We start from the raw sequence: 13,789 nt of genomic DNA on the forward strand, positions 1-13,789 counted from the left end.
TAGAACAATATAAAACAGAATATAACTAAATAAAACTAGTTTGAAAAATACAAATACGTAGTTTTATATCCGGTGTCACATCCGGAAGTTTTTCCCTACGTATTTTCTTACGTTTGGTGTCGTAAAAATAACAATTCCCGTTGAGGTAGAGTCATCTAGATACGTAAAACGTATTCGTGGATCCCAAGCCCATACGCACAACGTGCACGGTACGCCACGCCATTCCGCTGAGCACAAACCAGGCACACAACTACCTTTACTGGCGAGTAACTGCGTGCGTTTAATATTGTAAGTTATACTGTTCTTTGCGAGCACGTGGATATTTTATTTAATTATTTATTTAACTATTTTAAAATAGGCATAAGTTTTTGCTCGTTTGCGGAAACAGTTTGCTTGTTGTGTGATATGTAACGTTGTTAAGCTAAGCTAACATGCTAATTTCTGCTTTATTGAAATCTAAAAAAACTGTTGCATATATGTCCATATCATAAATGTGTACACGTTTTATTTTGACATGCAAAATATGTAAAACTGTGCCTGTTACTTGATGCTTATATTGTGTATTTACTGAATAAACAGTGGCTTGCTGGTTTCAGTAACGTTACGGTATGAAAACAATTCAGGCGCGATACCACGTCAGTCGTTGAAGTTTATTGTTGTGGTTTAGATATTTTATTTATATTTATTTGCTCAATTGGTATTTTATTTTCTGATATCCTTTCATTGCCAATAAATTATTTTTTATTAGTTCTCACGTAGTCTGCCACATTGCGGTTCTTTGAATGAATTCGTAGTGCAGTGTTCTTTTCTATTATCTTCAATGTGTTTCAGGACTTTTTTTGCAGTTTGATCTGATGTTTTATGTGTAACTTTTTCCTCTGCAGTACACGCTGCCATGGCAGCTGCATTCCCCTACAGAGGTGTGCCTGGAACAATGCCTCCAGGTGTTCCTCCACCACCTCCAGCTGTTGCTCCAGTCCCAGATTACATGACTGAGGAGAAACTGCAAGAAAAAGGTGCGCTCACATGGCTCGATCACATGCACGGTTTCTGCTTTGTGTACTGTGAATGTTTAGTGACATGATCTGCTTTTGTTTGGGTAAACTCGCTGTTGTAGCTCGGAAATGGCAGCAGCTTCAGGCCAAACGGTACTCGGAGAAGAGGAAATTTGGCTTTGTGGATGCTCAGAAAGAGGACATGCCACCTGAGCATGTGCGCAAAATTATCAGGGATCATGGTGACATGACGAACAGGAAATTTCGTCACGACAAGAGGGTCTACCTTGGGTGAGATCATTTGTGTTATTGACTAGGTAATTGATATTGATGCTTGTTCATTATTGATGGTATGTGTTGCTTTTTGTCTGCAGGGCCCTGAAATATATGCCCCATGCAGTGCTCAAACTGCTGGAGAACATGCCAATGCCCTGGGAGCAAATCAGAGATGTTCCTGTGCTCTACCACATTACAGGGGCCATTTCCTTTGTAAACGAAATCCCATGGGTGATTGAGCCGGTGTACATTGCTCAGTGGGGGTAGGTGATTGTGTTCAATGGCATGACATTCAGAGCAGAGACTGAAACTTAGGGCTGCATATTTTGTGTAAAATTGTATTTATTTTTTTTCAGCTAAAGATGCCATGTTGCTTTGAAAGCACCTTATTTGTTTGTAGGGCTGCAACGTTTTACAGAAACATTGTATTATATATCTGTATGGCTGTAATGACAGATTTTAATCACAGAAAAATAAAAAATAAATGTTATTTTACCAGCACAATGTGGATCATGATGCGTCGTGAGAAGCGAGACAGACGGCACTTCAAGCGCATGCGTTTCCCCCCATTTGATGATGAAGAGCCTCCGTTGGATTATGCGGACAACATCCTGGACGTTGAGCCTCTGGAAGCTATCCAGATGGAGCTGGATCCTGAGGAGGACTCCTCTGTTGCAGAATGGCTTTATGAGCATCAGCCTCTGAAAGACACCACAAAGTGAGTGTCGGTGACAGATGTTCAAAAGTATGGTTTCTTGTTTCCTTTGGTTCATGATTTTTTATTTTTCCTTCCACAGATATGTGAATGGGACCACATACAGGCGTTGGCAATTCACATTGCCAATGATGTCCACTCTTTATCGATTGGCTAATCAGTTGCTGACAGACTTGGTGGATGGAAACTACTTCTACTTGTTTGACTTGAAGGCTTTCTTCACCTCTAAAGCATTGAACATGGCCATTCCAGGGGGACCCAAATTTGAGCCACTTGTCAGAGACATTAACCTCCAGTACGCACCATGTTTTGTAGCATAATTGAACACTTTTTATTTTTTCCAGAAGTCTAACTTGGTTTTGTTTTCAGGGATGAAGACTGGAACGAGTTCAATGACATCAACAAGATCATCATCAGACAACCAATTAGGACAGAATACAAAATTGCTTTCCCTTACTTATACAACAACCTGCCACATCATGTGCACCTCACTTGGTATGAAACTTTATCATGCCTACAGTTTTCCTTACAATTTCCTGTTGTGCTGAACCAGCGGTATGTGATTGTTCATGCAGGTACCACACACCGAACGTGGTGTTCATCAAGACTGAGGATCCCGATTTGCCCGCCTTTTACTTTGACCCTCTGATCAACCCCATCTCCCATAGGCACTCTGTCAAGGTCAGAAGTTAAACCTTTTTTTTTGATTAAACTCCGCTTCTAAATGTCCTGATTTTGTCTCACTAATTGCACACTTCTGTTTTCCCCGAAGATCCAAGAGCCACTGCCAGATGATGATGAGGAGTTTGAACTGCCTGAGTATGTAGAGCCATTACTGAAAGAGACGCCTCTCTACACTGACAACACGGCTAATGGAATTGCGCTGTTGTGGGCGCCTCGTCCATTTAATCTTCGCTCAGGAAGAACCAGACGGGCCATTGATGTGCCTCTCATCAAAAATTGGTTTGTATTAAACAAACAATATATTGTTTTTGCACTCGGAAAGTTGCTGTTCTCGAACACACTTTTATATTCCACTGTTCTGCTTTTGCATGCATCTATGTAAACATGCACTAGAAGGACATCTTTGACCGTTGCACTCACATCTTGCATTTTTTGCAGCATCTCGCACAGAACTTGGCACTAAAGTTGAAAGTAAACATAAAAAAAAAAAGTCTCTGCCTTTTCCCCACCTCTTCATTTCACTGCATCTCACATTAAATTAAATACAATGTGAAGTGACATTCAGCCAAGTATGGTGACCCATACTCAGAATTTGTGCTCTGCATTTAACCCATCCGAAATGCACACACACAGAGCAGTGAACACACACACACACACACTGTGAGCACACACCCGGAGCAGTGTTCTGTGTGAATGGCCCCTTAAACCATATAGGGTGTTTTGAAATGTTAAGAGACCTTACAAGAAGATTATAATTTCTTAATAGAGGCTTTTGTTTGTTCAAACAACTTCAGGTATCGTGAGCACTGTCCTGCAGGCCAGCCTGTGAAGGTGCGTGTGTCTTACCAGAAGCTCCTGAAGTACTATGTGCTGAATGCGCTAAAACACAGACCACCTAAGGCACAGAAAAAGAGGTGAGAATGCTATTCCAGAGCTTGTTCTATAGAAAAGTGTTGGCGCATTTAATGATGATTGTATTTTTCTTTTATCTTCTGTAGATACTTGTTCCGCTCTTTCAAAGCCACCAAATTCTTCCAGTCCACGAAGCTGGATTGGGTGGAAGTTGGTCTCCAGGTGTGCCGGCAGGGTTACAACATGCTGAACCTGCTGATTCACAGAAAGAACCTCAACTACCTTCACTTGGACTACAATTTCAACTTGAAGCCTGTGAAAACCCTCACCACAAAGGAACGTAAGAAGTCCAGATTCGGCAACGCGTTCCACTTGTGCCGCGAGGTTCTGCGTTTGAGCAAGCTTGTTGTGGACAGTCATGTGCAGTATAGGCTTGGAAATGTTGACTCTTTCCAGGTATAATATAAAATAATGAATGCAGTTTCTGTGTAGCTAATTTTTATAATAGTTTCATTACTAAAGTCTTTTGTCTACCTTGTAGCTGGCAGATGGATTGCAGTACATCTTTGCCCATGTAGGTCAATTGACTGGCATGTACCGCTACAAGTACAAGCTCATGAGGCAGATTAGGATGTGCAAGGACCTGAAGCATCTCATTTACTACCGCTTCAACACAGTGAGTAATACTCAATTCAACCAAATTCCCAATTTTGTAAAGTACATAGTTTTTCTCTGATTGTGTACAAATTGGTGCTATGCCTTATATCTGAAGTGACCTGTTTTTGTAGGGTCCAGTTGGAAAAGGTCCAGGATGTGGGTTCTGGGCTTCAGGATGGAGAGTCTGGCTGTTCTTCATGAGAGGCATCACGCCTCTTCTGGAGCGGTGGCTTGGGAATCTTCTGGCCAGGCAGTTTGAGGGTAAAATGAGCTTGTATTAATATGCAAAAAGTGTGTGTAGATGATGCAACATTTTAAAGGATAACAAGTACTAATTAATTGTGATGCTATTTAGGTCGACACTCCAAGGGTGTTGCAAAGACCGTGACCAAACAGCGTGTGGAATCTCACTTCGATCTGGAGCTGAGAGCTGCTGTGATGCATGACATCCTGGATATGATGCCTGAGGGTATCAAGCAGAACAAGGCCAGGACAATCTTGCAGCATCTCAGTGAGTCATGGAGATGCTGGAAGGCCAACATCCCTTGGAAGGTAAATTTTTGTTCAAAGTTTTTTGCTGCCCATCATTGTATGTGATTTTACGTTTGGAAGTTTTATCATTAAGGGATTTCTATTACTTATTTTTTTCAGGTTCCTGGGCTCCCAACACCCATTGAGAACATGATTCTCCGCTACGTGAAGGCCAAAGCTGACTGGTGGACCAACACAGCCCACTATAACCGTGAAAGAATCAGAAGAGGAGCGACTGTGGATAAGACTGTGTGCAAGAAGAACCTGGGACGTCTCACTCGACTCTATCTAAAGGCAGAGCAGGAGAGACAGCACAATTACTTGAAGGTACATTTCTTGGGTAACACTATCTTTGAACAGGCTGCTGTTACTGATAAAGAACATGTTAAAGAGAGATGTGTTTTTATCTTATAGGATGGACCTTACATCACAGCTGAGGAGGCTGTGGCCATCTACACCACCACAGTGCACTGGCTGGAGAGTCGTCGTTTCTCTCCGATCCCCTTCCCTCCTCTGTCTTACAAACATGACACTAAGCTGCTCATCTTGGCTTTGGAGAGACTCAAGGAGGCTTACAGGTCAAGCCAGTCCCATAAAAGCAAGCTGATTGGATGCACTGGCTTTTAGATGTTTACATCTTTTCTGACTTTGTTTTTCATTATCTAGTGTGAAGTCAAGGCTGAACCAGTCACAGCGTGAGGAGTTAGGTCTGATTGAGCAGGCCTATGACAACCCTCATGAAGCTCTGTCAAGAATCAAACGTCACCTTCTCACTCAGAGAGCCTTCAAAGAGGTTTGCACACTTTATAGAACCACAAGAGTTGTCTAAGCCCATTACTGCTCCTAGCGTGCATCTAAAGTGTTTCTTTTTCTCTATAGGTGGGCATTGAATTCATGGACCTTTACAGTCACTTGGTGCCGGTTTATGATGTTGAACCACTGGAAAAGATCACTGATGCATACCTGGATCAGTACCTCTGGTATGAGGCAGACAAGCGCAGGCTTTTTCCCCCCTGGATCAAACCAGCTGACACAGAGCCACCTCCACTGCTGGTGTACAAATGGTGCCAAGGTGTGAAAGATGGATTTTAGTTTTTGATAGCTGGTATCTTTAGAAGCAAGGAGACCAATACAAACCTCAAATGCAGACATGCTTATTAAAGTATTACAATGTTGGTCTTTATATTATTAACAGTAAAAACTTAAATAATATAAAGGTGAAAAATAATATAGCTTTTTTATATTAACATTTCAGCCTAATAATATGCTGATATTCTAGAGATCTTGACATAATACTCTGGATAAATAGGAGTTGGATAAAAGATGAGTAATATTTAATTGTGTAATATTCGTAATTATGCCTGCTAGGAATCAACAACCTGCAGGATGTGTGGGAGACGGCAGAAGGCGAATGCAACGTCATGCTGGAGTCTCGTTATGAGAAGATGTATGAGAAGATTGACTTGACACTGCTGAACAGGCTTCTGCGTCTCATTGTTGATCACAACATTGCAGATTACATGACGGCCAAAAACAACGTTGTCATTAACTATAAGGTCTGTTTATTGTATATATAATACAGTGAAAAATTCATATTCCTCTCAATGCTTTTGAGAAGTTTTATCAGAAATTTCCTTTTACTACTGTTTGATTTTTAGCTATCTGTATTAATTCTTAACAGGACATGAACCACACAAACTCGTACGGTATCATCCGCGGCCTGCAGTTTGCCTCTTTCATCGTGCAGTACTATGGGTTGGTGATGGACCTGCTGGTGCTGGGTCTGCACAGAGCCAGTGAGATGGCTGGACCTCCTCAGATGCCCAATGACTTTCTCAGCTTCCAGGACACGGTCACTGAGAGTGCCCATCCTATACGCCTTTACTGCAGATACATAGACCGCATTCACATCTTCTTCAGGTTAGTAGTGCGGATGAAAGACGACTCCCATATCCTGTAGTGCAGTTTTGAGATTTTTTCTAAAAGTTGCTGTTTTATAAACTTGTGATTTTGCTGTTTGTAGGTTCTCTGCTGATGAGGCGAGAGATCTGATCCAGAGGTACTTGACTGAGCACCCAGACCCCAACAATGAGAACATTGTTGGCTACAACAATAAGAAATGCTGGCCAAGAGATGCTAGGATGAGACTGATGAAACATGATGTGAACTTGTAAGTGCTCTAGCCTTTTTTCCATATGAACCTCTTCTTAGATAATAGAAAAATGCACATGGTCTGATTCATTTCCTTATAATCCCCCAAGGGGCCGTGCTGTGTTCTGGGACATCAAGAATCGTCTGCCTCGTTCTGTGACCACAGTTCAGTGGGAGAACAGCTTTGTGTCTGTGTACAGCAAGGACAACCCCAACCTACTTTTCAACATGTGTGGCTTTGAGTGTCGCATCCTCCCCAAGTGCCGCACTAGTTATGAGGAGTTTACACACAAAGATGGTGTGTGGAATTTGCAGAACGAGGTAAGTAGAATTACAAACTATCGATTAAATAACTGTTGGCATGTCAAAAAGGATGGTGGATAATAGTGTGTTAATTTCTAGGTAACAAAGGAAAGGACAGCACAGTGTTTCCTGCGTGTAGATGATGAGTCAATGCAGAGGTTCCACAACAGAGTGCGACAGATTCTGATGGCTTCTGGGTCCACCACCTTTACCAAGGTATGCCCCCTGAACCTTAACATTGAAACACCCACAGCAAACTTGTATTTCCCACTTTACACATGATTTTACATGATGTTGCTCTTCTTAGATTGTGAACAAGTGGAACACTGCTCTGATTGGTCTGATGACATACTTCCGTGAAGCCGTGGTCAACACTCAAGAGCTTTTGGACCTGTTGGTGAAGTGTGAGAATAAGATCCAAACCCGTATCAAGATTGGGTTGAACTCCAAAATGCCTAGTCGTTTCCCTCCTGTGGTGTTTTACACCCCTAAAGAGTTGGGTGGACTGGGAATGCTTTCCATGGGACACGTACTGATTCCACAGTCTGACCTTAGGCAAGTAATTTGCAGTTTACATGACTGTTTCTTTTAGTAGCAGGTTCACTGTAATTAATATGCATCCATGGGTGCAGGTGATTGATTTAAAGTTTTTCCATGTTTCTCAGGTGGTCCAAACAGACCGATGTGGGCATCACTCATTTCCGTTCCGGTATGAGCCATGAGGAGGATCAGCTGATTCCTAATCTGTACCGCTACATCCAGCCATGGGAGAGCGAGTTCATTGACTCCCAGAGGGTTTGGGCAGAATACGCCCTCAAACGTCAGGAAGCCATTGCTCAGAACAGGTACTGTCTTCTTAACCAAATCCAATTTTTGTTTTTGGTGATGGATTCATTCTTATTAAAATGACTTTGAAACTGTTCAGACGTTTGACACTGGAGGATCTGGAGGACTCCTGGGACAGAGGTATTCCACGTATCAACACACTCTTCCAGAAGGACAGACACACTCTAGCTTATGACAAGGGTTGGAGAGTCAGAACAGACTTTAAGCAGTACCAGGTAAAAGTCATTCCTTCTGGGAAACATGACTTGCACATTGAAAGCAGTGCCAGATATCAGTCATTTATTTAGTTTTTTTAAATTAGGGTTTTTAATTGTTTTTTCAGGTGTTGAAGCAAAATCCTTTCTGGTGGACTCATCAAAGGCATGATGGGAAATTGTGGAATTTAAACAACTACCGTACCGACATGATCCAGGCACTTGGAGGGGTGGAAGGCATTCTTGAGCACACGCTCTTCAAGGGAACCTACTTCCCCACCTGGGAGGGTCTCTTCTGGTAAGACCTTTTTTGTTGTCATTCGTTCAGTACAGTTAACACTGTTTTTTTTTTTTTTACTAATTTGCTCAACGTGTTTCTCTTATAGGGAGAAGGCCAGTGGTTTCGAAGAGTCCATGAAATGGAAGAAACTCACCAATGCTCAGAGATCTGGTCTGAACCAGATTCCTAATCGACGATTTACCTTGTGGTGGTCTCCTACGATCAACAGAGCCAATGTATGTCTATGAAAATCCATTGCATTTAGAAAGCATTTTCCCCCTTCCTTTTTCTTGAGACTCACCCATTCTCTTTATGTTCTTATAGGTATACGTGGGTTTCCAGGTGCAGTTGGACCTCACTGGAATCTTCATGCATGGTAAAATCCCAACTCTCAAGATCTCTCTGATCCAGATCTTCAGAGCTCACTTGTGGCAGAAGATTCATGAGAGCGTTGTCATGGATCTCTGTCAGGTAAAGAGATGTGCTTTCTTTAAATGGGTCAGGATATTACGCAGTAATTATTACTCATGCGTATTAAGCAGGACTGTTCAATACAAACTGTTTGTGTGATTTCATACTTTAGACTGAATTGTTACTAACAATTGGCTTATTCAGAAGCATGCCATCAGTAAACTTTTGTTTGCCCTGTGTAGGTGTTTGACCAAGAGCTGGATGCTTTGGAGATTGAGACAGTCCAGAAAGAGACAATCCATCCCAGGAAGTCTTACAAGATGAATTCCTCCTGTGCCGACATTCTGTTGTTTGCCTCCTACAAGTGGAATGTCTCTCGCCCCTCGCTTCTAGCAGACTCCAAGTACGTGTGATTGAAATGAATGAATCCATTGACATCGAAAAAACCAGGAGGAAAATTTAAATCATTTCACACATAATACTCGCGCAAGTAAAAACGACACTAAAGCCATACAGTCTTGTTGTATGGTATGATAAATGTCTGATTCGTTCTATAGGGATGTTATGGACAGCACCACCACACAGAAGTACTGGATTGACATTCAGCTCAGATGGGGTGACTACGACTCCCATGACATTGAGCGATATGCCAGGGCCAAGTTCTTGGATTACACCACTGACAATATGAGTATTTACCCATCACCCACTGGAGTCCTGATTGCCATTGATCTGGCATACAACCTTCACAGGTCAGTATTTTATAGCGTATTGTGTAGGTGATTTAAATCAAAAAGTCAAGTGCAGGTATGTTAAACGTCCCACAACAGCGATAGAGCGTCAAGCATTTATGATTTGCTTGTTTCTCTTTCTTCAGTGCTTATGGTAACTGGTTCCCTGGAGGCAAGCCCTTGATCCAGCAGGCCATGGCGAAGATAATGAAGGCCAACCCAGCTCTGTATGTGCTGAGAGAGCGAATCCGCAAGGGTCTGCAACTCTACTCTTCAGAGCCCACTGAGCCTTACCTGTCTTCCCAGAACTATGGAGAGCTGTTCTCCAACCAGATCATCTGGTTTGTGGATGACACCAATGTGTATAGAGTCACCATCCACAAGGCAAGTGAATTTAACATGAAAATGCCTCTTTTGGTGTTTGTTGTTTTCTGTAGATTGTGTACCAAATATTTGAATCTCTCATTTCCTATTTTAGACCTTTGAAGGAAACTTGACGACAAAACCAATCAATGGAGCCATTTTCATTTTCAACCCCAGAACTGGACAGCTTTTCCTGAAGATCATTCACACATCTGTATGGGCAGGACAAAAGCGTCTTGGGCAGGCAAGTCTGTCACTGTGCTCTGTATTTTGTCTCCATGAGGTTACTGTGGTCTGCACAAAGCAGTCGCTCTTGGCTCTGTTGGCTTGTGTTATACATTTTGTGTTTTTGTAGTTGGCTAAGTGGAAGACTGCTGAAGAAGTGGCTGCCCTGATCCGATCGCTTCCTGTTGAAGAGCAGCCCAAACAGATTATTGTGACCAGGAAGGGCATGTTGGATCCTCTTGAGGTTAGAAACACCCATTAACGAAAAATTGCTGTTATAGCACTTGTTAGTTATCAAAGATGTTAACTTTTAAGCTAACAGCTGTCTGTTTTCCTCAGGTGCACTTGCTGGACTTCCCCAATATTGTAATCAAGGGCTCTGAGCTCCAGCTGCCCTTCCAGGCCTGTCTGAAAGTGGAGAAGTTTGGAGACCTCATTCTGAAGGCCACAGAGCCTCAGATGGTCCTGTTCAATCTGTATGACGACTGGCTGAAGACCATCTCCTCTTACACTGTAAATCCAGCTATTATACTACAATATTGACCCTTACTGAAATGAATAGCTTCTGAGGGATACAGTGGTCATTACTAAGGTGTCTAAAACTAGTATCTTTTCGTTCCCTAGGCATTCTCTCGTTTGATCTTAATCTTGAGAGCACTTCATGTCAACAATGACCGTGCCAAAGTTATCCTGAAGCCTGACAAGACCACAATCACTGAGCCCCACCACATCTGGCCCACTTTAACCGATGAGGAGTGGATCAAAGTAGAGGTGCAGCTCAAAGATCTCATCCTGGCTGACTATGGCAAGAAGAACAAGTGAGTACTAGATAATGAATGCTTCTGAGGGCATAGTACGGAAAATGCGCATGGATGTCAAATGGTCCACTTTTCCGATATTAATTTTGTTAACTTCTCCACAGTGTGAATGTGGCATCTTTGACCCAGTCTGAAATCAGGGACATCATCCTGGGTATGGAGATCTCTGCTCCATCCCAGCAGCGACAGCAGATTGCTGAGATTGAGAAACAGACCAAAGAGCAGTCTCAGCTAACAGCCACACAAACTCGCACCGTCAACAAACACGGAGATGAGATTATTACCTCCACCACCAGCAACTATGAGACACAGACCTTCTCTTCCAAAACGGAATGGAGAGTTAGGTGTGGAAAGTTTTCCATGTCACGCTTGTCTTTATAGTTGTTAAAACACAGCTAGACTTGGTTTTTAAACTTTTTTTTTCCTGATCTCACAGGGCGATTTCTGCTGCCAACTTGCACTTACGAACTAACCACATCTACGTGTCATCGGATGACATCAAAGAAACTGGCTACACTTACATTCTGCCCAAGAACGTTCTGAAGAAGTTCATTTGCATCTCAGATCTCCGTGCTCAGGTTAGTTTGAACGATTGTACTTTTTAATATGGTTTCTCTTGCGAATCTTCTTCCTTAGCTTCATTAGTAGTATTCTAAACCTGGATTTAGTTTGCATTTCTATTTTCTCCCCTGTAGATTGCAGGTTATCTGTATGGAACCAGCCCTCCAGATAACCCTCAGGTAAAGGAAATCCGCTGCATTGTGATGGTGCCACAGTGGGGGACACATCAGACCGTTCATCTGCCCAACCAGCTGCCACAGCATGAGTACTTGAAGGTCAGCATTTTACATGCATGCATCTGTCTATAGTTCGGGTTATCAGCAACTATGTCTTCCCAGCCGTATGAAACCGCTTGAATGCCTCTTGAATTTCATAGGAAATGGAACCTCTTGGATGGATCCATACACAGCCCAATGAATCGCCCCAGCTCTCTCCTCAGGATGTAACCACCCATGCAAAGGTCATGGCTGACAACCCATCCTGGGATGGCGAGAAGACTATCATTATTACTTGCAGGTAGAGTTTTAGCACACTAATGCACTGTGGCTGCATTCCTAACATCCCAGAGTGTAATGATTGGCCAGTGTCATGTATTCAAAGTGGCACTTGTGGGTTTTAAACAATTGATTTGTTGTCTAGTTTCACCCCTGGTTCCTGCACGCTGACGGCCTACAAACTGACTCCCAGTGGATACGAGTGGGGTCGACAAAACACAGATAAAGGAAATAACCCCAAAGGTTACTTGCCCTCTCACTATGAAAGGGTCCAAATGCTTTTGTCTGACCGTTTCCTTGGCTTCTTCATGGTGCCTGGCCAAGTCTCCTGGAACTACAACTTCATGGGTGAGCATAGCTTTAAAATGATAAATGAAGTGATTTTTCACCTTTTGTAAGCTGCATATACATCATTCGACTCTTCTAACCTCTCCCTTTCATTCTAGGTGTTCGCCATGATCCCAACATGAAGTATGACCTACAGTTGGCCAACCCAAAAGAGTTCTACCATGAAGTTCACAGGCCATCTCACTTCCTCAACTTTGCTTCTCTGCAGGAGGGTGAAATCTACAATGCTGATCGTGAAGATATGTATGCCTAATAGTACAAACAGTGACTATATAAATTAAATACACCCTATAATACAGGCTAAAACAGTGTTTTTGTAATGTTTTGTCACCAAGACTCCCTTATAATGTTTGCAGTGATGTAAATGCTTAGAAACTCAAAGCATGTCATCTGTTTATTGCTTTATCATAGTTGCCTGGCATTCAGTTTATTATGCACATTGCTGAAAGCACATTTTGTGCTTGCTTTCTGAATGAATTCTCATCTGAAAATATCTGTACCCTTTTTCGTAATTGTTTGTAGTACATTGTGTTTTTTATAAGTCCAGAACAATTTGTCTGTACCCTTTAGCTATGTTGTGCATCTGTTATGTATGATGGGTTTAAATAAAGATTACCGCTTTTATAATAATTTGAGCTTGATCTCTCACTTCTGTTTGTTTCATGGTTTAAAATTGTCGGTGTCCACTGAAGAAACATTAGCTCTTGTATCTAAAAAGTAAGGGCACTGTATGCCTTCAGAGCAAACCAATCTGCATGCATATGTAACAGTCCACTGAGCAGCTCAGCCCTGAACATATGATATATGGCATGTTGTTTTAACATTTATTCTTTAAAGACATTTTATCTATTTGGATAAGTAAATACAATGGCAGTACAGTGTAGCCCCTTTCACACTGTGATTCTGGAAAATAAAGGGGTAATGTGTCCCAGCAATTGTTCCCGGGTAGCTAGATGGATGTTTTTGTGTTCAAACAGAGACCTGGCAATTTTCTGGGTCCAACGTGCAGTGTGAAAGGGGCTTGTGACTAAAGCTTAAAGATGCACAAAAACAGTGTCAGCAAAAATTTTTTGGTTTTGGTCAGAAGCAAATGTTCATCTGCCTTTACGCTCTTGCATGTCTGTAGCTTAAATGTGTTTTGAGAGCCATAAATGCAGTGCCACTGATGTAAAGAACAAAGTACATATTCTCCATTGCCATTATCAAGCAGCTTTCTGTTTCTGTTGGACTAGCTGACAGGAATTTTTGCTTCTGGTTCACATGACTTTTGAGTGCATGTACAGCTGTGATTTCACAGTAAAATTGCTTTAAATGTTTACTGTGGTTTCTAGTATTTATTTCAGGTTTCTTAGACACT

General features: G+C 42.1%; 1 protein-coding gene across 2 annotated transcripts; it reads left to right on the forward strand.

The window, feature by feature from the left end:
* Positions 1–124: 124 nt before the first annotated feature.
* On the forward strand, positions 125–13,062 carry LOC128029162 (pre-mRNA-processing-splicing factor 8). 2 transcript variants are annotated; one of them, XM_052616753.1, is made up of 42 exons: positions 125–288; positions 885–1,016; positions 1,118–1,286; positions 1,370–1,534; positions 1,771–1,989; positions 2,069–2,281; positions 2,356–2,481; positions 2,562–2,667; positions 2,759–2,949; positions 3,465–3,584; positions 3,669–3,978; positions 4,064–4,198; positions 4,311–4,440; positions 4,535–4,731; positions 4,831–5,037; positions 5,125–5,288; positions 5,377–5,503; positions 5,590–5,782; positions 6,079–6,266; positions 6,392–6,630; positions 6,734–6,880; positions 6,972–7,182; positions 7,264–7,380; positions 7,472–7,719; positions 7,830–8,009; positions 8,090–8,225; positions 8,333–8,502; positions 8,591–8,720; positions 8,809–8,955; positions 9,138–9,298; positions 9,453–9,644; positions 9,770–10,007; positions 10,102–10,230; positions 10,342–10,455; positions 10,551–10,724; positions 10,836–11,029; positions 11,134–11,373; positions 11,466–11,607; positions 11,725–11,865; positions 11,967–12,106; positions 12,230–12,432; positions 12,531–13,062. In XM_052616753.1, the coding sequence occupies exons 2-42, from the start codon at positions 896–898 to the stop codon at positions 12,683–12,685; spliced, it is 7,029 nt and encodes a 2,342-aa protein (XP_052472713.1). In that variant the 5' UTR covers positions 125–288; positions 885–895; the 3' UTR covers positions 12,686–13,062. The 2 variants fall into 2 exon arrangements, with proteins under 2 accessions (XP_052472713.1, XP_052472714.1); XM_052616754.1 differs by having other exon boundaries at positions 149–262.
* Positions 13,063–13,789: the final 727 nt, after the last annotated feature.

The sequence above is a fragment of the Carassius gibelio genome, chromosome A15 (assembly GCF_023724105.1).
Source record: "Carassius gibelio isolate Cgi1373 ecotype wild population from Czech Republic chromosome A15, carGib1.2-hapl.c, whole genome shotgun sequence".
NCBI classification, from domain to species: Eukaryota; Metazoa; Chordata; class Actinopteri; order Cypriniformes; family Cyprinidae; genus Carassius; species Carassius gibelio.

Bases quoted from the DNA above. Each gene is read 5' to 3' on its own strand.
- LOC128029162 (XM_052616753.1), top strand. From the start codon at position 896: ATGGCAGCTGCATTCCCCTACAGAGGTGTGCCTGGAACAATGCCTCCA. The intron at 7,381-7,471 runs GTATGCCCCCTG...TGCTCTTCTTAG, and splicing joins GGTCCACCACCTTTACCAAG to ATTGTGAACAAGTGGAACAC. The intron at 8,226-8,332 runs GTAAAAGTCATT...TTGTTTTTTCAG, and splicing joins CAGACTTTAAGCAGTACCAG to GTGTTGAAGCAAAATCCTTT.